The 27,953-nt window shown below is 42.9% G+C and overlaps 1 protein-coding gene across 1 annotated transcript in view; it reads right to left on the reverse strand.

Moving 5' to 3' along the window:
• Positions 1 to 27,953, reverse strand: part of Wif1 (WNT inhibitory factor 1) — a 68,562-nt gene that overhangs the window by 9,204 nt on the left and 31,405 nt on the right. The window contains exons 3-7 of the mRNA XM_021205138.1: positions 16,227 to 16,335; positions 9,162 to 9,302; positions 7,530 to 7,625; positions 6,293 to 6,388; positions 1,200 to 1,295 (exon numbers count right to left, since the gene is read on the reverse strand). Coding sequence (XP_021060797.1) covers positions 1,200 to 1,295; positions 6,293 to 6,388; positions 7,530 to 7,625; positions 9,162 to 9,302; positions 16,227 to 16,335 — 538 coding nt within the window. The remainder of the gene's footprint in view (positions 1 to 1,199; positions 1,296 to 6,292; positions 6,389 to 7,529; positions 7,626 to 9,161; positions 9,303 to 16,226; positions 16,336 to 27,953) is intronic.

Below are 27,953 nucleotides of genomic sequence, written 5' to 3' on the forward strand. Positions count from 1 at the left end.
AGAGGTTGAAAGTTAGACTAGGAACTTAGCATTATTCAATTTTGAATCCACCTCAGCTTTGGAAACAGTGGCTGTACCAAGCAAGCCCAGCAGTGCTGTAGAGACTATAGAGCTGGGAAGGACTCCCCCCAACACACATGGCGAAGGCTCATAGCTCAGCTAATTTTTCTAAGAGCACTCATAGAACACTGCTGCAGATCACACAGGCATTTCCTGCACCCCCTAAGTTCCTTTTGGCCCCACAAGGGGCAATCCCACTTCCCATCCTCAGTCAGTTAGGTTGTACTCTTGAACTTGAAAACTGCGGACTCATGGGTAGACCCTTTTGTGTGTCTGCCTCCTTTTACGTAATATAACCCTGGGAGTCACTCAGGGTGCGGTGTTACTGTTGTTTTTCATTGCTATGTACTGATTTCCCCCCCCCCCCCGCTGGGTCTATCCTTTCCTCTTAGATGAGTCAGTAGGCTCAAACTGATTGGCTGAAGAAACTCTCTGTCTTAAGCCGCCTAGCCTTCAGACAAAGGGGGCAGCAGTTGAATCTAGTAAAAAGAATCCACTGGTGATGGACTGACTGAAGGAGCTGAAGGGGTTTGCAACCCAGTAGGAGGAACAACAATATCAATCAACCAGACCCCCCCCCCCCCAGAGCTCCCAGGGACTAAAACCACTGAGCCATAGAGCTACAAAGCCATCCATCTGGTGTGCCTGCTGAGTGGTCTGCCTTGGCCTTTTCCATGTGTGTTGAGGGGAGTCCAAAGAGTACACATAGAGGGACCCATGGCTCCAGCCGCATACGTAGCAGAGGATGGCCTTGTTGTTGGGCATCAATGGGACGAGAGGGCTGTGAAGGCTCAATGCCCCAGTACAGGGGAATTCGAGGGTGGGGAGGTGGGAGTGGGTGGGGGCACACTCTCATAGAAGAAGGTGGAGGGGGGATGGGATAGGGGGTTTCTGAGGGGGGGTTGGGAAAGGGGGTAACATTTGAAATGTAAATAAATAAAATATCCAATTAAAAAATGACCAAGCGTTAAAACAAAACAAAACAAAAAACCCAAAAAAACAAAACAAAAAAACCTCACAGGAGGTCCTGTGTCTACATAGGCTTCGGATTTATCCATGGCAAAAGGAAGCAGGAGAAAGGTTTCCCCACCCCCAAGCCCCACCCCCAAACCAAAAAGAATGTGGAAGTCTGTACTTACTGAGTTCACACTGCTCTCCCTCGAGTCCAGGAGGGCAAATACATTTTCCCGGGTAAAAGCAGGTCCCTCCATTAAAGCAGGTGGTAGAACAGTTTGCTGTTAGAATGAATGGCAGGGCACTTCGTGAGACAGGAAGTTAAGCCTGGCAAAAATTTCACTTAAAGTGGGTGATACTTCTTCAGGGTGTGTCTAATCCCGTCTCATTTACATAATAAGCAACTCACTTTACAGTTTTAAAACAATTGATTCAAATTATAATCGCACTCAAATTACAAAGACTCTCCGTCAGAATCTAAGAGAGAATAGGTTTATCAACACATTGCATTCATTCCTATGAAATGAATTCCTATGGAATTCCTATTCTTTGGCGTCAGTTTCTTGAATTTCACTGATCTTTGGCACTTAAAGTAGAGGGTAGAGAAACGCCGCGAAGAGAAGAAAGGAAACAGTGAAAAGGAGGGAGCTTCCATCTGTCAGTAAAGAAGGTTAAAAGGGAGCTTAGGTTGAAAGGGAGCTTGGGCTGGGTGTAGAAGCGTTTGCCTGTAGTCCCAGAGTCCAGGGAGGTAGAGGCAGGGGGAGGTCGGTCTCACTTCTGGATACAAAGTGACTTTGAAGCCTGGAGTATGTGGCTATGTGGGTCCTGTCTCAAAGGCGGGGGAAGGGGGGAGACCAGAACTAAAAGAGCTTGTTTTTCAGTCTCAGTTACTCGTGCTGGTTTTGTCCTTGTGTCGTGTAAAACATATGGATAAAGGCTCCCGGTGCTAAAGTCAGAGACTTTAAAATGTGTGTGTGCTTTGTGGAAGAGAAGTTCCATTAAAATGTCGTCCCAGAACATCAAGCTTCTTAACCGACAAACAGCATTCAAATTGCAAGCATCTCCAGGAGGAAGGAGAGGGTGGGTGCGTTTAGCATGTTGATGTAGACATGAGCAGAGGCTGATCGCTCTGGGATGGGATTGAGAGTTTAGGAACTGCGGCACTCTGGGCACTTGGACACAGTGTTCTTAGGATTTTGCAGCTGTTCTTATGAGTGAGTCCTGTCTCCCCACTCGTCTGTATGTCTCCCCAGTGTAGGAGTGAGAGAACAGTAGGATCAATATTCTCTTGGTCCACACCCCACTGGCCCTGACGCCCACTGCTATGTAAAGGACAGTGGGCCTGGCAGCACACCTGAAACAGAATGTGCTAAATCTGGCTATATAATAATTCGACTGCTCAACTCCCTTCTTCTTGAGTTAACACACAGCTATGTAGCCCTTGCTGGTCTTTCTTTAACTCACAACTCTTCCGCCTTAGCCGCCAGAATGACGAGTTACAGGCATCAGTACCACACCTGCCCTGGCAGTTTTGTGTCAATTGACCCAAGTTAGAGTCTTCTGGAAGGGAAGAGCCTCACTAGGGAGACTGTCTCAGAGAGAACGCTGTAAGGCGTTCTCACAATTAGTGATTGATGAGTGATTGACCCTTAGCGGTGGTGTCATCCCTGAAGTCTATAAGAAAGCAGGCTGAGCGAGCCATGATGAGCAAGCCAGTAAGCAGCATCCCTCCCCCCCATGGCCTCTGCATCAGCTCCTGCCTCCATCTTTCCTCCCTGTCCTGACTTCCTCCAATGATGGACAGTAATGTGGAAGTGTAAACCAAAAAAAAAAAAAAGAAAAGTTCTTTCCTCCCCAATTTGTTTTTGGTCAAGGTGTTTTATCCCAGCAATAGTGACCCCAACCAGGACACCACTCAAATAATCTCTTATTCTTAGAACCTACTCTGTCATCCTGACCAAGATTTTCAACATTTCTGTCCTATGGTTCCGTGATTTTCGAACTTGATCACCAGAGTGCAGTGTGGAGAAAAGGTGGATCACTCAGAAGTGGGATTTAATGGACTGTGGTTGGGTTACAGGGACCATCAACCTCAGTAGTAGCATGTTATAGAGCCGTCCAGCCCTTGCAGCTCTCTGGGTTTGCCTTGCCCTGTAATCTCTCTTTGCAAATATTCCCACCGAAGCCAGCTACCATGTTGTGATGTAGCCTGAGACCCTCACCAGAGCCAAACAGATGGTAGCACGCTATTGAAACTCCAGAACTGTGAGCTTAATTAGCCTCATTTCTCTGAAAAACAAAAAGCAAAAAGCAAAAAACAAACAAACCCTCGGGTGCTTTATTATCCTAACAGAATGTGGACGTATACACACTTAGTTTCCTAAGAACCAGAGACACTAACTTTCACTGTGGCTGAGGGTAGATTGGCCAGTGCTTAACTAGTTATTTCCTAAAGTTTGTGGTAGATGTCCCCAAGGCCAATGGACATGATTCCTCAATGTTTGTTCCAAAATACAGTGCTAAAGTCTACCTCCGTGCCAATTAAGCCCCATTTCAGCAGTTCCCTATTGTTGTGGATAACAGAAGAACCCTCTGTTGAGCCCGTAAAGTTAACATATTTTATGCTCCCAGGTCTCTAGTAAGTCCAAGTAGAATTTCAACAGATTTTCCAAATAAGTTTTTTTTTAAAAAAATTAGTAGGGTATAACACGTAGTAAAATCTTTCATCTGAAAGACAAAATATTATGAAATTTGATATGTACTGGAATAAAAATGCATATTTTTCCCTTCATGACTCTGAAGCATTTGTGACACTATAGCAATATATGTGTGTATATGTATGTGTGTGTATGTATGTGTGGGTGTATATAATATATATACATATATGTGTGTATGTATGTGTATATTATACATATAGATGTGTGTACATATGTGTATACATATGTGTATGCATATGTGTATGCATATGTATGTATGTCTATGTATATATATGTATCTATGTGTATAATATATACATATAGATGTATATATATGTATGTCTATGTATATATGTGTATGTCTATGTATATGTGTATGTGTGTATATAATATATACATATAGATGTGTGTACATGTGTATATACATATGTGTATGCATATATACATGTGTATGTCTATGTCTATATGTGTCTATGTGTGTATATAATATATACATATAAATATCTGTATGTCTATGTGAGTATGTATGTGTGTATGTATGTATGTATGTATGTACATACACTTGGAGACAGGATTGCTTGAGTCCAGTTCTCTGTGGTAACACACTATGCCTGTCGGCTATCTGTACTAAGTTCAGCATCAATATCCCTCTGGGAAGCAGGGAACCACCAGGCTGCATAAAGAGGGGTGAAGCAGTCCAGGCTGGAGAAAAGACCTCAGTGGGCCTTTCTTTTATTATTATTATTATTATTATTATTATTATTATTATTATTATCTTTATTTCTTTATTTACATTTCAAATGCTATCCCGAAAGTTCCCTACACCCCCCCACCCCTGCTGCTCCCCTACCCACTACCTACTTCCCCTATGCTGGGTCATATAAAGTTTCAGTGGGCCTTTCAATATATAAACCCTGGCAACAATGGCCACAGCTGAATAGACAGGTGTCAGTCATCATTTCACTGATCACAGGTGTGGGTGTGAGTTCACCGTTCAAGTCTGGGAAGGTTTGCTCTATTTCCACTAGCTCTGCTATAGGCTGAGTTTTAATGCATTCTGAGAGATGCCTGGTTTTGAAATAGCAGAGGTTCCAAATGCTGAATTTGAATAAATGAAGTTGAGCTCTGGGTCATTTTACTGACTTACTGTTAAAAGCTACTGTCATCTTTAGGAATATGTATTTAAACTATTTTTAATCTAATACTGTGGTTTGAACAATAAAAAATGGTACAAGTGTTTTCCATTAGGATCCTGGTTGGAGGATGGAAGACAGGAGGCAAATAGTCTAATTCCAAACTGAAAGAAGGAAAAACTCATGACCCAAGTTGTCCGATCATGTCACTTAGGAGGAGGTGGGACCTGATCAGATAGAGTGACAGGCAGTGAGGTACAGCAGAGGGAATGGATTTGGGCCATGGAATTCAAGCGATATAAATCTCAGTGTGCTTCTTTGAGAGTGTGAGGGTCCAATGCTTCCCACGCAGAGCTTGTTAAGAACCCAACCAGACACGTGTATAAAAGTACCAGGATAGCAGAGGACCTCAAGAGGCTCCTCTAAAACATGCCAAGAACTCTCTGCTTTCGCTTGCTCCCAACTTTTAAAAAACACAGTGCACACACGCACAAAAGCTAAACAAACACAGGGACTGCAGAACTGCTCTGTGCTGAACAAGTGAGCACAAGAGATGCTTCTTATAAGCAGCATCTTAGTCTGCTTGCAGGCATACCTTACTAATACATCTGTAGTCTGCAGCAAGCAGTGCTCTGGGTACTAGGTACTTAAGTCCACATACTTTACAGAACACTTAAAAATCTTTCGCCACTGTAAAGTTGTGGGCTGGCTTAGTGGACAGGCAGCTTCTCAGGGCCAAGTCGGAATCCGCTCCCTGTGAGTGAAGTCTGACATACTATTGCCATGTTTAGGAGGAGACACCCAGCCTCTTGTAAACTGAGTATTGAATGAGGCCCTATACAACAAGATCATAGGCGCTGAGATTTTAAGTTGCCGCTACTTTAACGTAAAGTGTCTAAGAAAGGAATCGTATCTGTACGCCAGCAGCCTTCTCAGCAAATATTAACTGTGCTGGGATTTTTGCTTCACAACTGAAGAGAGACTTCTCTTTGTCCCCATATTTCTTTCCCTGCCTTCCTACCCTGTCTGAGGACCACAGGTAGATGTTGTCTTGGTCATTGGCCTGTATCCCTGCACTGGGGCATTCTGGGAGTAAATTAAAGCTCTGCCTGGTCAAGCAACATCCAAATCGGGGTTCCAGTTATTAGAGTCGCTGCCTTCGCCCCACAGGACATACTGTGTTTACAAAGTGATGACATTACTAATGCTTATTTGGGGGTCAGAGATATCGTTCAGTGGTTAAGAAGACAGGCTGTTCTAGGGGATGGGGTTCAATTCCAGCCAACAACATAGAGGCTCACAGCCATCTGAAAGTCCAGGTCCTGGGGATCTTATGGCCTCTTATGGCCTCTATCTGTGTGTGTGCAAGCACACACACACACGCACACACACGCACACACACACACACACATCTTTTTAAAAAATTAACAACAACAAAAATCCCATTACCTTTGTCACAGTTGACACCGTAGAATCCAGGGGGGCAGATGCAGAAGCCAGGAGTGACACACAGACCGCCATTCATACATCGGGGTATGCATAGGGCTTGTGGAGAGAAAGGACTCTGGTTTAGGCCAAACAGGATTCTGGCGCAGGATCATTTCACAATGACAAAAATTCCACAACTTAAGACTTTGTGGAAGACTCTAAAGTGTTTACTGTCTATATATACAAGTTTTCTATATTAAAATTGTTTTGTGGCATTAACCCGGCTGTTTCTCAACTTCTCAGGTGTTTCTTAGACAAGAATTTTGAGTTTGTTCTACTTTGAGTGCTTGACTAAATCTTTCCCAGAATCAACTCGACTATGATGTGATTTCTTAACTGTAAATATTTTATGCCCGATTCCTTGATCTTCAAACTCTAAGAATACATGCAAATAAGAAAATATTCATATTTCTTTTTCTTTTTTGGGTTTTGTTTTGTTTTGTTTTTTTTGTTGTTGTTTTTTTGTTTTTTTGTTTTTTTCGCGACAGGGTTTCTCTGTATAGCCCTGGCTGTCCTAGAACTCACTTTGTAGACCAGGCTAGCCTCTAACTCAGAAATCCGCCTGCCTCCTCCTCCCAAGTGCTGGGATTAAAAGTGTGCGCCACCATGCTCGGCTGAAAATATTCATATTTCTTAAAGATAAACTTATATTTTTCTCTTACTCTGGTCAAATAAGTTCTTGGTATTTAAAGATCCATGATTAGTAATTTCTCTATTATCTCTTTTCGTGTAATGTTCTCAGAAATAGTAACCTCTGAAATAAATGCACTACTCACATTATTTTCAGCCCTTCTTTCAGCTTATGCTAAGGTATAACTTATACTCAGGTATGGATTTAATTGGGAATTGAGCTGTTTTTAAATTGGAAGGATTTCAAATCAGTTGTGATGTCAGCTCCTTAAAACTTTCATAAGAACACTGTGAATAAATATTGGGCAGCTAGAGGCTTGACCACAAAGAGAAGATGCCAGAGCTCAAAGCTCTCTGGCTGAAGTTCTGGCCACATACTTCATTAACAGAAACCAACCCGGAGAACAATTTTCCAACAGGTCTTCTGTGGCTATTTAAAGTTTCACTGATCCTTAAAATATTACCAAATAATAATAATTTTAAGAGGTGTGCTTTATAGAACAGAGAGTCATGTGGGGCGTCTGTGGCGTCCACGTCCATCAGGAAGCAAGCCGAAACCCTTGCTTACCTTTCTCACAGTGAGGCCCATAGAACCCATCCGGACACTCGCAGACCCGCCTTTCGTTACAAAAGCCTCCATTTCGACACCCTCCGGGGCACTCGGCTGCACCAGAGAGAAACAAGGTGTAAAGACATGCCCTGGAGATCAGAACGGACTGAGACATCGGTGGTCATTTATATTTCAGAGCACCAAACTTGCTTGAATACCCACAATCCTTAACCTTCCCTCCACACCCTGGTTTGCACTCCATCTTCTTCCTGCAATCTTATTTCCAACAGTAGGGGTCGCACATGAGGAGAGTGAAGCAATTTTTACTCTGCCTTCTTTCTGCCTACCTCCCAAAGTATCCTGTACTGACTGGTTTTGTCATCAGAGAGGAAGGAGCCTCGGTTGAGGAAATGCCTCCATGAGATCCAACTGTAAGGCATTGTCTCAATTAGTGATCAGTAGGGAAGAGCCCAACCCATTTTGGGTGGAGCCATCCCTGGGCTCCCGGTCCTGAGTTCTGTAAGAAAGCAAGCTGAGCAAGCCATGATGAGCAAGCCAGTGAGCAGCATCCATTCATGGCCTCTGCATCAGCTCCTGCCCTGTTTGAGTTCCTGTCCTGACTCCTTTCAATGATGAACACTTAGCTGAAAAACAAACTCTTTCCTCCCCGACTTGCTTTTTGGTTGTGGTATTTCATCTCAGCAATGGAAAGCCTAACCAAGACATATATTAACCCTTAAAATTCACACCAGAGGAGCGAGGCATATTACCTTCACTGCCAGAGAGCAGATGGCTATTTTTGTATACATTTAGAGCATGGGCTGGCTCCAAGGTAATGCTGGAAGGGAAAAGGAGCTATGCCCTGTGGTGAGTGGGCACCCAGGGTAAAGCAATGAGGTGTGGGGGCCCTGCCTGGCAGGACTGTTGTGTGGTCGTGCCTTTGCATCTTCTGTGGCTGTGAACTGTGCCAAGCATTCAGCAGGGACATGGGTAGTGTGGCTTTCAAAAGGGCAGGAATGTTGGTGGTGGCTGACACCTTCAATGAGGAACTGGAAGAAGAAACTGGGAAGTCTGTGCCTGTAGGAAAATATACCTGGGGACTTCTAAATCCTGTGTTAGAAAAGGGGAAAGAAGAGCCCATGCTTCGACAGCACACTGGAATCCCTAAGGTTCCCATGTGGTGTCAAAACTGGAGAAAATCTTAGTACTTAGTAAACCATTACTACCTGTAATGGTTTGTATATGCTTAGTTAGCATAGGGAGTGGCACTACTAGGGGGTGTGGCCTTGTTGGAATAGGTGTGGCCTTGCTGGAGTAGGTGTGTCACTGTGGGGGTGGGCTTTAAGACCCTCATCCTAGCTGCCTGGAAGCCAGTCTTGTCCTAGCAGCCTTCAGAACAAGATGTAGAACTCTCCTGCACCATGCTCCTGCCTTGATGATAATAGACTGAACCTCTGAACCTGTAAGCCAGGCCTAATTAAATGTTGTCCTTCTCAGAGTTGCCTTGGTCACGGCATCTCTTCACAGAAGTAAAACCCTTACTAAGACACTACTGCCCCCTACAAAGTATATATACAAAGAAAAGGAAACAAAACAAGCCTCGTTCTTACTTCCTCCAAAGCTTTCTCTTAAGTGGCTGTCAGTGCTCACCTTGTTGACATGTTTTAAAAAAGATAGCATTCTGAGGAGTCCGAAGGATGGTGTTGCCTTCAGAATTCATGACAATCACATTCACTTCAAATGCTGCTACCCCGTCGTGTTTGCCCAGACACGGGAAGCCAACTTGAACAACTAAAAGGAAAGGAGAGCCCATGAAGTCAATTCAGCCAATTGGTTCTGGTTTTGCAGAAATCACAAGAAGAGAGAGCAAGAGGAAGCAAAAGGTTCACAATTCCGTGATTTTCGTGTATCTCCACTGGAGTTGAGATGGTATTTTGATTACCGGGGCATTCTTTGTGAAACTTACACAGTATGGGGGTGAACCAGTTTTCACACCTTAAAAGGGTTTTGTTTATTTGTTTTGTTTATTTAAAGAACGTTTTAAAAATCCTAGCCCTTGAGAGGTAGAGGCAGGCAGGTCTTTGTGAGTTCAAGGCCAGCCTGGTCTCCACTGAGAAAAATTGTCTCAAAAAATTAAAAAAAATTTTTTTCTGGTCTGGAAATTAAAGACACAGAAGGGAAGCATACATTTATTCATTAGAATGAGACATTTATGGGAATAGTTACCATCCCCAAAGAGCCAGAAATAGGCATAATATATAATGTAACATGATTTCCATTAAATGAGCCCTTGGAACAATAGCTCCTTGTTGATTTTTTTATTCTTCTGGTTTGAAAGTATCAACAGGAATTCTCTGAAGGTAGCCTGCATTTCAGCCTGGACTCAGTAGTGACTGGGTCAACCAGGTTTCTGTTTTCTCAAGATACAGGTTTATATAATGCAGTGTTTGGTGTGCTAAGCTAATGTAGTGGACAGACCTCATCTCATGAGTTAGCTTCTCGAAGCGGAGTCGCTTGCATGTCTGTTGGGTACTCGTCCCGTCCAGATGTGGACAACAAAGCCAGAAGGCGGGGTGTAGCAACTCACAATGTTTCTGCACAATGAGGATGAGGAGGCCAAGGATTTCGTCAGAGTCACAGTCACAAGGTAAAAAATGGGCTAATCAGATGTTGACTGCTGTACAAGAGACTGATTATAGAACTTCCAGAATATAGTGGCCTATCACACCACCCACTGAGGAAGACCTACCTAGCTGACAACTAAACTCCAGTTCTGCCTTAAGGAGATAAATAGTAAACAAACAAGCAAGCAAACGCAGATACTGTCATAAGTGTACACAGAGCTTTGCAGGGTGGGTACAGCTACCGAGCCTGGACTCATCTTATCAAACCAGAGCAGAGCTTTCCCCTTGGGACTATGGCTATTCCTCCTAGGGTTAGAGGAAGAAGAGAGCTGGGAATGGCTCCCACCAGCACACAACCTGGTCATACAGTCTTCCTTATGTGCTTACAAAACAGAAGTTCCTGTGCAGGCCCTGGCATTGCCAAGAGATAGGCACAGAGCCATGGCCTGCAGCAATGATAAGCTTGCACATAGAGGTCTGCTTTTACCAAAGGCTGAAAAAAACAAAGCCAGACAATGTGTAATCCAGTGCAGGCTGGGCTGTGTAATCTAAAGCGGGCTGAAAGACACCAGTTTAGGAAAACTATGAGTCACTTGAGTGGCGTTCAAGTACGCATCGATACACAGTTGACTGCACATAAACTGACTTATAGAGAAGTAAATGAAAAGGTATTCTGACTGGATACTCCTTCCACGAGCACGTGGGCATGCTCCTTACCCCAGATCATCCTGTCGTTTGATCTACCTCCCTTATGGGAAGGAAGAAGATGAGAGGCAGCAGGGATCCAATCTCAGCATCACAGAATTATAACCTGTGCCCTGATTAGACGAGAGCTTGCTTGAGAGATAGCTCAGTCAGTAAAGTGTTTGCCTTGTGAGTCTGAAGACCTGAGTCTGATCCTCAGGACCCAGTACAAATGCTGGCTGTGCTCGAGTGCTTTCTGTAGTACAGAGAGCAGTGGACTAGAGAGCTCAGCGTGAGTGGGATCCACTCACATCTCGGGGGATCTCCTGGGAAGAGGGGGCAGAGAGACTGTAAGAGCCAGAATGGTGGTTGATTACATGGAAGCTGCTTTCCTGACACTGCAGGGCAGCCAAACTCACAGACTGTGACAGTGAGCACAAAGACCTACGCAAGCTTAAGTCAAAGATCCCAGCACAGAGATGGGGGGGGGGAGTGGGGCTGGGCTCACAAGTCCTTGATGTAGATGTAGATGATGCAGATGTAGATGTACATGTAGATGATGCAAATGTACATGTAGATGATGTAGATATAGATGATGTAGATGATGCAGATGTACATGTAGATGATGTAGATGTACATGTAGATGATGTAGATATAGATGATGTAGATGATGCAGATGTAGATGTACATGTAGATGATGTAGATGTACATGTAGATGATATATAGATGATGTAGATGATATAGATGTAGATGATGTAGATGTAGATGATGTAGATGTAGATGTAGATGATATAGATGTAGATGCAGATGTAGATGATGTAGATGTAGATGCAGATGTAGATGATGTAGCTGTATACAGGGTGAGAACAAGAAGTTGGGTAGGTGGATAGGCAGGGGTGCCCTGGGGAGAAACTGCAGAACTGAACGTAAATATGAAAACAAGTGCCATGAAATTCTCAAAGAACTAACAAAAAATATTATGTTTTTAAATGCTGGGTATGGTGGCACGTGCTTGTAATCCCAGCATGGGGGAGCAGGGATAGGAGGATCTCTTGATGCTTATTGGCTAGGTAACAGAGCCTAATTTGGTGAACTCCAGGGCAATGCCTCTCTCAAATCAGGTAGACATTGTTCCTGTGGGTGACACCTGAGGTTGTTCTCTGGATTCCACACTCATACACACACATGTGCTCTAGCACGCACCACCCCATCCCCCCAAGAACATGCATGCACACATGCACATGGATATAAGACTTTCCAACCTAAGTACTCAGTGCTTCAAGCTGCTGTAACTCTCAGTCTCTCAGAAAACACTGGCCATTTATCCTGGCCCAGAGAAATCAAGAAGGTGCCCCTCCAACGTTAGCACACACTTAAAAACTTCTACACACTGGATCCCTAAGACATTCTGCTGTTCATGCAGTGACAGAGTGTTCAAAGAGGCAAGGCCTTGGCTTTATGGGGGAAAAATATGCGTATAACTCAGTAATTTTACTGAACCACTCCACAGTTTGTGTTTCCTGTTTTCATTCTCTTCAAGTGCCAGAAGGCAGGCACTTCATAACTGTTAAAGATCAAGAGATGTCCAGGCACAAAGGCTCCTATGGGATAAAAGACCAGCTTAGCAGATTGGGGTATAAAACAGCCCGGTGCCGTAATGAAAGCTACCTGGATGCTCAGGAGCAAAGCACACTGATTTGGTTACTTTTTAATAATTCAAGGTCCCTTCGCTTCTCCTACTGTGGTGACTGAGCTAATGAGGCTAACGAATCGCTGCCCTGCAATGATCTGAGATCCCTATAAACTTCTCGCACCTGCGGCTTTGCAAACAAACCCTACATCTGCTTCTAAATGAAAAGGAGGATGCCAGGGTAAAAGGTAAATGCAGGCTGAGTGGAGCATGTCCATGTGGGGCATCTCATTGTCCCCCCCCCAAAAAAAATGCCTGTCCCCTTTTAAATCTCTCTTTATTCCAAGTGGCATCTGTTTTTCTCTCTAAATTTAATTTGTGTGTGTGTGTGTGTGTGTGTGTGTGAGTGTGTGTGTGTGTGTGTGNGTGTGTGTGTGTGTGTGTGTGTGTGTGTGTGTGTATGTGTGTAGGGGCCAGCGGCTGATATCAGATATTTTCCTGTTTGCCCCCTTCATACTTTTTGAGACAAGGTCTCTCCCTGAAGATGGAGCTTGCCAGTTGGCTAGCCTGGGCTGCCAGTGATTCCTGAAGAGCCTCTTGTTCTAGTCTCTCCAGTGCTGGGATAATAGTTGGGCACTGCCAAACTCAGCTTTGTGCCAGAGATCTGTGTGGCAAACACTTTCCCAGTGGGGACATCTCTCCGGCTTCTAAGTGTTATTTTTCTAGATTTTATTGTATTAGAAAGTAATGTTGAATGTAAATATTTCCGGTTGAGGCATTCTTTCAACACGTACCCAATATTTGATGTGTCGCTAGCTCCAAATAGTAGAATTTTAGTAAGAACCCTTTTACCAGACACCCCAAGTGGTTAAAGTTGGGCAGATGTCAGATGCAAGCATGGAGTTAGAAACGATTTGAGTTTTATTGGAGGTTCAGCTGAAGTAGCCATGTAATGAGCTGAGCTGATGAATTTTAATGAGTTCCCGTGAGCTTCCATATGAGTTCTACCAATCAGAAAAAGGTAAGGAAAAAAATGAAAAATATAAGTTGGATACTGAGAAACATGCTAAGTGTTCGTTCTTAGCTTAAAAAAAAAAAAAAAAAAAAAGACAAAAAAGCCGGAAAAGTTACTACTAGGGAAACCACCCCATACTGTGCTAGCGAAGCATGTGTGCTGGATCTGTTGAGCTAAATCCTGTAAACAAAAAAAAAAAAAAAAAAAAAGAGGGGAAACTGATCAAGAAAAAACTTTATACAGAATTATCTTTGGCTAAAGAGAGACATCATCACATCCCCTGGCAGAAGCACAGGTAGTGACTGGACTCCAAGAACTTACAGAGCTCGGTGCTTGCTGTCTCCGTGAGGTAGGAAAGTCCTGAGGATGCCATCTTTGTGGAATCGAAACATCTGTGTGTTTGGAGTAAGATATCTATGTCCTTAAGATGACCCATCTCAGGCACCGGAATCTCCAGAATACAAACCCGCGCTGTTTCTCCCACGCAGATGGGCAGCGAATGTCCTGGGACTCTAGTGAATGCCCGGGGTCTCGCTCCTTCTCCTGTGCAGTTAGATAAGCAGCTAATGCCCTGGATCTTGCAGCGATTGCACTGGGTCTCACTCCTTCCTGGGAGGCTGCTGCTCACAACAGCACTGGGAAGATGACTGCCAGGAGCTAAGATTCTCCTCTCCCGCCCGGGGTTCTAGAAAGGCTGCCTTCAAGTCTCACAGTAGCCTGCCACACCGCAGATCCTCTGGAAAGGGAGGACCATAGCAACCCACCGTAGCAACCCAGTCTCTGTAAAGGGGCCTCGTTTCCTAATCGCTCTACAGGTTCAAGTTAGCTCCTGAAGAGAGTCTCGCTTGACACCTGATGAATTACTTAACATTCCCAGAAGAATGACATTACAAGTTAGGTGTCACCATTACTTATTTCAAAACAAAAACAAAAAACAAATGCTATAAAGCCACCGGCATGGCTGATGCTATGCATGGAGATGTATGGGCACAGCAGGGAGACCTCTTGATGACCAAGAACAACAACACAGGCTCCTGCTCTTCTTTCATCCACTGCCAAAACAAATTTTCACGGGATACTAAAAGTACGTTTAATTGATCACTTGGCAACTTTCTGAAATGGGACTTAATTTTGAAACACAAAAGAATGGGGAAAATTGCAAAGGGAAAAGAGAAGTTTGGCAACATGAATTCTCCCACTGACAAACAAATAATAAAAATAAACAATAACTTCAAAAAAGTGGTAAAAGATAAGGAAACCAAGTTTATATGTCACAAATAAAAACTAATAAAACCATTGTTATCTCAATATAAAAAAAATTAAGTAGGCTGCCCTGAGATTTCACATACTCTAGTAAAATCAGGGAAGGTGCTCTATCTCAGTAGGGAAACTTAAAAGCCAAATTAAAGAACAGTGAGGAAAAGCCAGCTTTCACTTTTGAAATTGGCAAAGTAATTTATGTAATTAATAACCTACCTTGATGAGGTTACAGTGAATCAGGCACACAGCCGTATAGCCTTTAGGAATGTACTGTTGACATTTGAACAGTTTAATACATTTTTTTTTAAAAAAAATAAGAGTTTAAATCATGGTGTTTGCCACAAAAAATATGACTTCCAACTATCTATTACAATAAAGAAGTGTGTACCAAGAATTTAGAAAAAAAAAATATATATATACATATATATATTCAGCAATGACTTTCTGTGTGCTGGCTATCTGTCTGTCTGTCTGTCTGTCTGTTGAGCCTTGCATTAGAAGGGAGCTACAGTAAATAAGACAAGTGGGACCCCTTCCCTTATAGCAGTGAGATTTAGTAGTTTCAAAGGATATTCGTAATGGTGTTTATAAGCATGAAAACTCTAAACACAAAATCTCATTAACAAAAAATGAGGGAACAGAGAAACAAACAATAGCATATCCATAACATAGTATATTATAGTAGTTTCATCTTTATAAGGGCAAGAACTGCCAGAAAGGTCCATAAATGGTGCTGATCGTGAAGTGTCAAATGTAACAACATAAGTCCTTGAAACAGGACTGGACAAAACACAGGGGCACTTTCTGTTTCCTAAAGACCAGAAATCCTGGGCTCTGACCTTGACTTTGCTACTATTGCTAACGTTTAACTTCGTACATATTGGTTACGTTGCGTGAGCCTTCCTTTTTTTAAGCTTATACATAAAATGGAGCTATAATTCTGGTCTCACCATGATCAAGTTCGATAATGCTTGTGTGGGTATCATACAAGATGAAAAACTAGGACTAAATCACATACACAAGTTTTCCTGGCCAAACGGGATGGATAGATTTGGAGGCTTAGGTTAATGTCCATCTGTCCCTTAAAGGGTTTCTGGCACTGTGCTGACGTTGGGGAACATGGTCTTGGGTACAATTTGCTCCCAACCACTTTGAACCTTTGTTGTGTTTGTGTGTACTGTGCTGATCCATAGTCGCCAGCTGAATATATCCATCTAACCAGGCATGTTTATCTTCTTTTATCTTTCTTCCTTTATTAAAGAATTAGCTAGAATCATTAATGAATTGGGTGTGGCCTGGTCTATATTGGGATATGAGGAAAGTGTAAGCCCATCATTTCTTTATCCTCATGCTAGTCCTTTGCCTGAAGGATGACTAAGCTGCCCCAATTAAGCAGCTCTCCTCAGGAGAGCATCCCATAATCCCTCTAATGGATGACAAATGGATCCTCACCCCCATGAAATCTTATGAGCAAACCTTTCTCCAAAGCAAAGACCACCCACCTGATGCCTTGTGAGGTACTGTTCCCAGCAGAGGGACATTGACAGTTGGATCTGCCATGATGCCTTTATCCAGGGAGCGCAGAGACAGGAACTCATAGAAGTATTCTGCCTACAACAAAAGGTGTTACCGGTCAGCACCAGATAACCAGAGCGATTGAGAAGGCATTTCCTGATGGACCATCCACATGATGGGAGTGTGATCTTTTTCTCTTTGAGAGCTCTGAAGCCCCAGGCATCTAAGATACCATATAAGCATAATTCACATTCCCTGATTTATACCAATGGAACTGAACCACGCTTTGAGAGAAGAGAGTGCCTAAAGTGCTCAAAGCATTTATTTAGAGCTTGCTCAAAAGGTCATTTAACTTCAACACTATTATTAGTTGCTGTCCATTGAAAGTATTTGGAAAAAAAAACAGAGAGGTATGATATATCAAAACAATTAGCAACCAGCCCTTAGAGAATCCATCTCAGCAACTTGGGTGATCAATTTTTTAAAAATCATTTAGTTAGAATTTGTAGAGCTGTGATGTAATGAATAGTGATTAATGAAATAGAAGCCTAATGGCAAAGAGGACACTTAAAGCCACAAATTTAAGGATGCTGCCATTAAGTTTGAAAGGTTTATATTTAAGGTCTCAGTTTATAGAGAGAAAAGCCCAAAAGCTTAAAACAACACAAAACAAAAACATTGGAATGACAAGAAGCCATAAAACTTTACAATGTAAACATTTCCAGTTCCCCACTATGGCGGTAGTTATGAAACAATCTTGCTACTCAGTGACCACCAATATAGAAAATAGTTACGGATAACTAGCCATGGAGCTTTGATACTCGTGGGGGCTGGATGGATAGTGGTTAAAGCACTTGCTGCTTTTCCAGGGGACCAGAGTTCAGTTCCCAGGCTCACAACTCCAGTTCTAACTCCAGCCCCAGGGTATCTGATACCCTCTTCTGGCTTCTGAACACATACACACACACACACACACACACACACACACACACACACACGCGCACACACACGCACACACACAATCTTAAAAACATGGTTTATGCTAGAAACATAGGAATAGTGGGCAACTAATAAAGAGCACCCATGTTAACCCGTGAAATAGGCAAGTCGAGGGGGTCTGCCATTGACTGTAGAGCTTTGGATTGGTTAGTTATAGAAACGAATTACAGTCCATGCACGTGTACTGAGTGATTTTTTTTTTAAATGTGATTTTACTTACATTTAGCATAATTTCTATTTTATAATATGGAAAATATGGAGACTGCACAGAAGCCATTGAAACCACTTGCTGCTTTAAATCACTGTCACATGCTAGTCACCACAGAATTCTTGGAGGATAATGGCAGAATCACAGCTGAGTGGAGATGCTGTCTGCAGGGACAGTGAGCTAAGAAACACTCCCTGAGTTCATGAAGCCCAACAGCACCTTCACTAGCCAAATCCCCTTCTTTGGTTTGGAGCAGTGATTCCAAAGGTTCCAGAAGTCCACTGGGTTTGCTCCCTTAGAGAGTGACAAAGCCAGATGAGTTCACTTAAGTTTGTTGGCTGAAGGGGGAGGGTCAGCTCATGCAACAAATGAGTGCTCCCCTGTGGAAGGGAAGGCAGGGATCTGAAGGAAACTCATGAAAGCAATGCAGTCAGGAAAGGTAACTCAATTTACAATGAATTCCTTTGGGTGGGGGGAGAATGAATAGTATTTCTGTTCCTGCAGGGAAAAAAAAAAAAAATCAATGAGAAAGACACCAGTTTCAGAGATCCAGGTGTTTCCAATGACTTCTATCAACCGCACCCCCACTCTGCACTTGATTCTGTGGTGTTTATCACTAAAACATTTTAGGTTATAACATGGTTAAGATGGCACAGTGAAAGGACTTGATGCCGAATGCCACTATAATTAACTATATTCTGGTTAGTTGTGCCAGCAAAGGGACTCAAACAGTGACAATAGCCCAGCAAATCCTGGTGTAGATGACATCGCGTGTCCAAAGTCAATAGGAACTCTTTGTTAATGCGACTTCATTAATTAAAGAGTGACAGTAAAAACCTGCGTGGGTAGAGCAGGAAACTTCAAATCCTACTCAATACGTTACCCCCTGCTACCCTGGAAACGTGCCTTTGAGCTTTATCACCTTGGAAGTTAAAACTGCCTTCCTGTATGTGATATGTTTAGACGTTACATTTGTAAAACATTAAGATCATCTTGCTAAGAAACTAGAGTTGTTTTTTTGGTTTTTTGTTTTGTTTTGTTTTGTTTTTGGTAGGGTTTTTTGTTTGTTTTTGTTTTTTCAATGGTTTTGTTAAGAAGAAAACTGGAACGTTGAGATTAAGACATTATTGAACTAGAACTGATAGTAAAAAAAAAATAGTTTTTCTGCTCTCTCCATATTTTCAGTACATGGTCTGTTGTTTCATGACATTTAATGCTTTAACTTAGAAGCAAGCATGGAACCCAAGGACAGTTGCAGGTGGGTAGGGATGGCCACTGATCTGCGCACACCGGAGCTCAGTTTTGGGCATCTGTGCTCACACAGGACTTGTTGGCTCAGATCCTTGAATGGGTGAGAGGAGCAACCGGCATTAAAGTCATTTCTGAATATTTCTTCCAATTTTTTCCCCCAATAATGTTGGAAGACTGGATCAGGGAGACGTTCAGTTAGATCCTGGAAGTGCAACTTGCAGGGACCTTCAGTTCTCTATAGCATTGAATATCGCAGGCCGGGAAGGCATGGGTCTCCTGGGTCCATTACCTTCTGACTAGCCTTAGCTCTGTGACTACGGAGCAGGGGGAGATGAAGTTGGATGGGTTTCTACATGGCCACAACTCTGACCTTATCAGCAGCAGCTTCAACACTATGGACTTCACGTATCTTTCTGGTATCTTTGGAAGTTGGTACACATCCTGGTTTTCCTACTGCCACTATGATTCTGGATCTAAGAAGTCTCCTAGCATGAACTGGTCCTAACAGTTTCTTGGCTGTTATCAGCAGAAGGTGGCTGTTATAGCAAACCTTGTCTGCTTATCCTTCTTACCGAAGACAATGATGGTGCCCACATCCCTGAAATATGTCATTTCCTTTATACTTGGTTTGGTTTGGGGGTCTATAAAGTTTTTATTATGCTTTAAATTTATCTTTTTATTTATTTAGTGTTTTCGGTGGCACCAAGTCCATTGTGGATGTCAGGGGACAACTTTTGGGAGTTGGTTCTATCCTTCATCATGTGGGTCTTTGGGATTGAACTCAAGTTGCCAAGTTTGGCTCTAAGAGCCTTTACCTGTTGAGTTGCCTCATCAGAATTCTTTCCCACTTACTTGTTTACTTCATCTTAAAAATTCTAACTTGAAGGTTGCTTATAAATTAAACAACATTTCATCTAGTCCTGACACTGACTTCTTTGAAAAATTTACTTACCATTGTAAAGAGGTCTACCCATGGCTACCATGTAAATAAGTGTGGGGGGGTGGGGGTGGGAGTGTATCATTGCCACAACACAGAGAATAAATCTATCCTTCATTTAACTTAAGGACTTAAGTTAAAAAGTCATAAAATGGTTGCTCAAATGAATGTTAGATTTATGTCATATTTTACCTTCTAGTCAGAACTTTCCATTTTTACCTTATTTATAATATAATAAATATTCCTAGACCCCAATCTCTCCATTGGAAAAACTTATTTGGAAGCAAATAAAATCCAAACTCTATGCCAAAAAGAACAGAGAACTGTTCTTTAAAGTTTGAGAACTGGCTTTAAAGTTTGGGAACAAGTTTCACAAATTACAGATTTATTACTTAGATAAAAGGAACACCGCATATGACCTGTAATAGCAGAGTTATATTGGAAACTGCTATTAGGAAAAAGTACAGTTTTGTTTTATTAAGTGACATTAGTGGAAATTCAGGTAGAAGTAAGGAGGGCAGTGTTTGGGGGAATACACGAAAAGAGTGTTTTTGTATTCAAACAAAGAATGAGTCTATTCAGGAGAATGATCAATTCGCTTTTAAATTAAGTTGCTGAAAAAATTTTGGTAGACTGCTTTGCCACACAGCAAAACATTTTTTTTCAAGGAGAAATATAAAAGGCACACAAATATTATCAAAGGAGGTGTGCTGGAAGCCACTTGTCTTGCTTCCAATGGACTTGGCTGAATTTGGAGTCGTTCCATCCAAATAGATGAAGACATCTCTTAAGTGGCAAAGTTGAACAACTCAGAAGGCCTTTGGCTGGGGCTCTTTGGAGGACAAACAGAGAAAAAGAAGCAGAGACCAACATTAACAATGGGAGGAATCTAGTGTGTTTTTTCTACCTTTGAACTCCTAGTCTTCGGGGGTATGCTTAATCTAATATGCCTAATAATCGCCGAGACCTCTCAATCAGTCTTTCATAAAACCATGGCTCCCAGGCCCCCAAACCTCTATTAAACTCTATCATGGGCTGGAGAGATGGTTCAGCGGTTAAGAGCACTGACTGTTCTTCTGAAGGTCCTGAATTCAAATCCCAGCAACCACATGGTGGCTCACAACCATCCATAATGAGATCTGACTTCCTCTTCTGGTGTGTCTGAAGACAGCTACAGTGTACTTACGTATAATAATAAATAAACCTTAAAAAAAAAAAAAAAGCTGGGTAGTGGTGGCGCACGCCTTTAATCCCAACACTTGGGAGGCAGAGGCAGGTGGATTTCTGAGGTCAAGGCCAGCCTGGTCTACAAAGTGAGTTCCAGGACAGCCAGGGCTATACAGAGAAACCCTGTCTTGAAAAACCAAACCAAACCAAAACAAAACAAAACAAACCCCACAAACTCTATCATGATGCTGACCCAAGTGGCCATGGGAGAAAAGTAAAACTCTAAAAGTATCCTCTTTGTTCCAAAGGAAATTTAAAACTCTTGCAGATACAAAGCATAAGGCAAGCAGTAGGTTCAACATTCTAAATAATCCATGCTAAGTGTTGACTCTACCTTGGTCCCTAGTCTTAAGCCTCTCTACTGTTAACAGTCTACCATGATTACAGCATTCAAGAGCGATCCGATCCACAGGGCACTAAGTATGAGAAGTATCATGGGATCTAAAACAGTCCCTGTACTGTATGTGAAGGACTGGAAGATATCTACCTAAATAAACAAGAAAGGAAACGGTGTAAGGTTAAAATCCCAACAAAATGAATAAGTGTACTCAATGCTTAAAATAGCCCGCCACCTGCATGACTGAAGACTGCGCACACTCTCCTCTTGTTACCCCTTACCCATGCTGGGAGGAGCTGATACTAAAATTCTGATTCCCCAATTGTTTCCTGATTATGTCGATAAAGAGGGCAGAAGCCAATCACTGGGCAAAGTGAGACGGATGGAATTTCCAGGTCCTAGGAAGAAGAGGAGAGAGAGAGGGAAGAAAGAGAGGGGAGAGAGGGAGGAGAGGGAGAAGAAGAGGGGGAGAGAGAGGAGAGGGAGGAGAGGGAGGAGAAGGAGGAGAGGGAGAGGGAGGTGTAATTTTGGAAACACTCACCCTTCAAACTCCAGAACTCACTGCTGAGTCTCCTCACACTTTCTGTTTTCTCTGCAAGTCCTAATCAGTTCTCTGCACAGCAAACCACTCCTATCCAGTCACCATCCCAGTCATCATGGTGCATCCACACTCCTGCACCCAGTGACTTCACCTCGACTGAACTACAAGGACCTAAGCCTTCTTCCCTTTCTTGTAGTGTTTTGGACCAATTTCCCGTCCTCTTACAGAGAGCATTTCAGTGATGATGGTTCTGGTTGAATGGGTGGTCCCTGGAGTGACCAGGTAGTGCCTGTAAGATGAGGGACTCTGATAGACCTGGGGCCTTGAGGGAGGTCCTTAGATCACGGGGGACACACCCTCAAAGAGAATCCTGATCTCTTGCCTCTCTGCTTCCTGGCCTGCTGCTATCATAATATGCTGTCCTCTCTGGCGGCCCCAATCCATGCACTTAATAACTGTTTTCTTTGTTGTAAGTCACTTCTCTCAGATATTGGTATCACAGCGATGTGAATGGGCCGATGGCTACAACTCAACAAGTACAATGAGTGTCCTGGCCAAAGCGCAGAAGGTTCTCTCCTGCCTCCTGCCCCTGCTTTCCCTCACGAATGCTGGTTCATTACTGTCTGATATAGTTGGTTCCTTCAGGCTTGTTAATGGTACGATTCTTTTTCCAACAGCAAAGACCCTGTGCTTCGTTCACTGTCTTTTCTTGTTCTCTCTTAGAGCCGGGCTCCAGAACGTTATCTTCCCCTTTCTTCTACCTTTCCCCGAGTCCTTCTTTGCCCCATTCTTTCGATTCTAACCCAACCTTTTCTCTCTCATATCGATCGGCATTGCTATAAGTCCTTCTTGCTTTCCTTTAAAAAAACAAACAAACAAACAAACAAACAACCACCACCGGCCGCCACAAACCTGTCATTCTCATTGGAACATCGTTTTTGCCATGTCTGGGTTTTTCCTGATGCTTCTTATCTCCTAGATGAGGTCTTTTTTTTTTTTAGTATTTTTCACAGTCTGGATCAAATCTTCATGCCTTATTCTTCAACAGGTATCACCTCCTGGAATTCGTCTGGCCTGTGGTACCACCACACCACATTCTATTGCGTTCACCTAAGCTGACTTCTCTGGACTTCAACCAGGATGTGCCTCAATATATAAACCACTGTACAATATTGTTCAACTGTTCACAAATGCATATATATATATATATATATATATATATATATATATATATATATAAATTTCTTTTAAACTAAACAAAGTTTGGATGGGACAGCACTAGCTTTGCTCCTTGTAATCAGGCCCTGTACCACTAGGCTAAGTGTCCAGTCCCTACCAACTGTGGATTCCTTGTGGGTAAGAATGGGATCTGTGGATTTGGTTTTTCCCCAATAGATTGCCGGTGATGTGTGCAATCAAAGTACTTGAAAACTATTCCAGGAGTGAGTGACGAGGAAGTTCTAGAAGCATAAATCCACTACGTTCTAGAAAACGTTGTGGTAGCATTAGTTTCTAATTCTACTGCAGGGCAGAGCTTTCTGTTTTGACAGTCACTAACTTATTTTGTGGGTCAAAGGATGGCTCTGACTTTGCAGCCTGGCCACTCTCCGCTGCTCACATAGAACATATGGATCACTTTTTTTTTTGTTGTTTTTTAAGGGCAACCAAATAAATATTGACACTTGATATCCAGCTACTCTGTGTGTAGTTTGTGCTTATTCTGGAACCAACCCTTGGCAGTGAGACTCCCAGAAAGAATATAAATGGACAATATAAACAGAGTCTGGTTCTGAAAAATAATGGTATCCCGAAGCTCTGCCAGTTGGGTCTCCAGACTCTTCGCTTTCTGTAACTTTCAGTGTGGCATTGTACTTTTTCTTTTTCTGAGACAGGATTTCTCTGTGTAGCCCTGGCTGCCCTGGAACTCACTTTGTAGACCAGGCTGGTCTCGAACTCAGAAATCCGCCTGCCTCTGACTCCCAAGTGCTGGGATTAAAGGCGTGTGCCACCACCGCCCAGCGTGTCATTGTATTAAGACCAGGAATTGTGGGAATATCAACAAGGCCCTCCCTCCCTGAGCCTTATTTGGCAACTGGTTTTCAGGGGGAAGAAATGTGTGTCCGAAATCAAAATAAGAAAGAGCACCTTTCCATGGAGAATACTTAATTATTTCACTGGTTGGTACTGCAAGAAATGCAGCATAAGGAGAGAATACCAGGTTGCCAAGTTCTTCTGTTCTAGTGATCATTTTTATGCACACCAAACCAGACCACAGCCAGTGGGCTTGGTGCAGGGAGTGAAATTACTGGAATATAATGGTGACATTAAAGCTTAAAGTTCAAGTAAACACATCTGGGACCATGCGAGTTTTGTAAACTAAAACTGGCAAGAGATCACACAGTTTGGCTTCACATAAATTTGAAATTTCTAAGACATTTTCCATTTTTCCTCCTAGCGTTTGGAATCACCACTGCTTCTGAAAACCAGAAACAGACCTGGCGAGCTGACAAGCCGTTGGCGAGTCACTCTCTTTCAAAAGTCCTCAAGACACAGAGGCAACAGAGGGCCTCGCTGATCCTTTGAAGGAAATGACCCCAGAGTTAAGGTATCTATGTTGAGAAAGAAAGGCAACATCTTGAAAGATGTTGAGGAGTAGAAAAGACTTCCAGGTCTGTCTCCAGGCCAAAGGAACAGAGAGGAGTGCGCAGAACACAGCTTTCCAGTCCTCTCTGCAGGGCTGGAGGAATATCTCATTGGTAGGGTTCTTGTCTCACATGTGCTGGGTTTGAACACCAGCACTCTAACAACCACCCATGCATGGCTTTCAGCAGACTGCCCACATTTTCACTGGACACTGTTGGCAGCCTTGGGCTTCTGAATGCTTCTGCTTCCTTTTATGCTGCATGCTGGGTAATTAAAACATAGGAGGATGAGGGATGTGTGTGTGTGTGTGTGTGTGTGTGTGTGAGAGAGAGAGAGGGGGGGGGAGAAAGAGAGAGAGAGAGAGAGAGAGAGAGAGAGAGAGAACATGGAGTGGCCTGTCTGCCACTTTAGAGATGAGGAGCGTCTGAATGAGAAGCTCACAGTTTCTGGCAAACATGAAGGCTACTGTTAATTTTCAGTAGCAGGCAAGTGTTCAGAGAGGAGGAACACTCCTCTCTTTTTCTTCTTGTCTGAGGACATATTTGATTTTTGCTTTTCTTAAAGCTTCAGACATAGGGAGTTTCATTTGCTTTGAGGCAGGGGAAAAAAAATGCTAAGAAAATTTTCCTTAATCGTTACTACTAAAGATGCGCAATGGCCCGTACCTCTCCTGAAGTCTATGTGCTCTTCGTTGGTATCTCATTCCCCGGTCTGTTTCTTCCCACAAGTCTTAGGGTCTATGTCAGCACATTCCACTCTTTTGGACAGAGCATGTATAAAATGCACACAGAAACCTAGGTAATAGGTGTAAGTCATCCCTTAAAGGGAAAATGAGCGTCGCCTTTCTTCCTTCGCTCTGCATGGCGTGTACTTATCTCTGTGGGTGTGCTTACTCATTCTAGTGATAACAAGTGTTTGAATCTCTTAACTGACTTGGAAACACCAGGAAACACTCTCAGTGATGACTTTAAAAATATTTCAAACGAGGTCATGTTTTCCTTAGTTTTAAGGTCTATGTAGTTTTCAAAAATCCTTCAATATATTTTTATTGAATCCACATGGATGGTATTAACTTGCTTCTTTCATTAAAAAAAAAAGATTAAAAAGTTTTCTTTTCTTCTTTAGCTCTGGCTAATATCGTTCAAAGTGCTTTAGAGAAAGTCTTGGGATCTGGCTGAATATAAGTATTTTGCTCATGAAATTGAAATTCCATATGTCAAAAGACCAACTACAAGATATTCTCCAATGGTTAGCTTGCCCCGTTTCTAAAAGCCAGACAGGAGAAGGGAAAATGTAATCTCGTGGATATAAAATCCAGAGGGCTAGTTGTACTAGCACAGTAAAAAGGCTATCCATTTGTTCTATACATTTCACTTTACACTTTAGAAAAAAGTCATTGCCTAATAATGTTTTCTTAAATTGCTCTTTTGGAAGCATTTTTAGAGCATTCATTTATCTTGTGTATGTTTGTGTGTATGTGTGTGTGTGTGTGTGTGTGTGCGTACATGCATGTGACACAGTGCTCACGCGAAGGTCAGAGGGCAACTTGTAAGTGTCATTTCTAGACTCCCACCACGTAAGTCCCAGGAGTCCAACCCAGGTTGTCAGGCTTGGCAGCAAACACCAAGCCACCTCAACAGCCTCTCCCCCCCCCCCATCACCCTTTTATTCTACTTGAGCTCATGCACCGGTGTGGTATTTGCTTATATGTCCATTGTTCGTCCTGTTTCTGAAACTGTGGAACTGATGCAGGATCTGATCAATCTGGGTATTGCTGATGATAAAAATTCACAAACTACAATTAGGTTTCTGTGACTAGCTCTGATTGCCCCCAACCCCAGGATCCTTGAGAAATTCTGAGATCTGGCTAGATCTGTGTGGCCTTGTCTGACTGTCTGTTAAGATCCCTGGGTAATTCTTTTAAATAACTCCAGCCCAAAGTCCTCTATTAAACCCCCCTTCCTTCTCTCAACTTGAAACAATGTTTCGAGTCATGAAAACAATGATTACCCAAAATGAATTCTTTGAGGCTCATCTATCCACCTGCAAATAATCCTTTCAAACCATTTTCCTTTCCTGAACCCCCGAGCCTGGCCCCCATCAATGATGTCTTCTTTTCTCACACATACAAATGTGGGAGAATACGGATTCTGCCTCTAAACCCATCCGCTCCCAGCAGAGTCTGTAATCCTGGCCTCCATAGTCCATCTGCCCTTCTCAGTATGAAAACCCACCATCTTCCAGTGAACAGGTCTCTGTCTTTGTCTCCATTTTCTCTGAAATTTGTTTTTCAATAAGCGATCTTCCTTTTCTGATGTACGAACAGCAGCTATCTCTCCCCTTCTTAGCATCTAGGTATTCTCTGGCTGCTTCTGTGAGCTTTTCCTCCCTAAAACTGTACCTGAAGTACAAGCTCTGCACATGGACTCACGCACCCTTAGAATCTGTAGCTTCTGTGCCCATAGGTATATGACTGTTTTTTTCTGAGAAAAATGTACCTTTGTTTCTTCCATATTCTTATAGGAATATACAACTTTAAAAAAAAAAAATTAAGAACCACCACCTTACTTAGTTTAGGTCCCAGTGGAGTTTGTAGTCTCTCATTAAGTAACTTTTAAAATCTAGGACTCTGATAAAGAGCCTCAGAGACCCACAGAGTGACCTAAGATGTGCACCTTGATTTAGTTGTGGGGGTGGTAAAGACTTGCCCCAAGGAAGGATGGCAGAACTGAAATCTGCTCACTGAGGGAAGGTTAGGCAGGGGGAAGGAGAGGCAACTTTTTCTAGCAGAGGGAGGAGTAGGGAAAAGCTGACAGGATGTCAGCCAGCCTGAGGAGGCCAAGGAAGGTCATCATCCTAGCCACAAAGAGGTCGTGTGGAGCAAATGGATACTGGATGTAAAGTATAGCACAAGCTGACATGTGGCAAGCAGTCAACCAATGCTGGTCAGCATTAACAGGATCAAGGCAAAGTGCTTTATTGGTGGACTAGGGGGACAACAAGGCTCTGACTCATGGAGGGGAGCAGCCTGGGATGCTGGGTGCTTGGTGTGGGATCAAGGGTGACCTCTAGAGTCTTCAGCACCATCATGCTCGTGCCGTGGGTGCAAGCAGCAGGACTCAGAAATGGAGCAGGGACTGGAGAATCGCCCCTAACAATCTCTCTGCCCGAGTCTCCAAAAACTGTATCGTACGGTTTGAGTTAGCATGCGCTAGCAGAAGCAGGATTCTCTTTAGCTTTAAGGTAAGTTAGTCAATATTATCAAATAGAAAATGTAGAAGACAGATGAACAAGTTGACCCATACCACAAAGACACAGTTAGACTATAGGAAGTAGACTGTCCACTTACAAACTTTAGAGGAACTCCATTTCTTTGAAAGAACAGAAATCTTGAGTCATTTTTTTTTAAAGGTAAAAGATAGAGGGGAAAACCTGAGATCAAAAGAGACCAAGAGAGCCGGGAGTGGTGGCGCACGCCTTTAATCCTAGCACTTGGGAGGCAGAGGCAGGCGGATTTCTGAGTTCGAGGCCAGCCTGGTCTACAGAGTGAGTTCCAGGGCAGCCAGGGCTA

Source organism: Mus pahari, chromosome 9, assembly GCF_900095145.1.
Source record: "Mus pahari chromosome 9, PAHARI_EIJ_v1.1, whole genome shotgun sequence".
In the NCBI taxonomy this organism is placed as follows: Eukaryota; Metazoa; Chordata; class Mammalia; order Rodentia; family Muridae; genus Mus; species Mus pahari.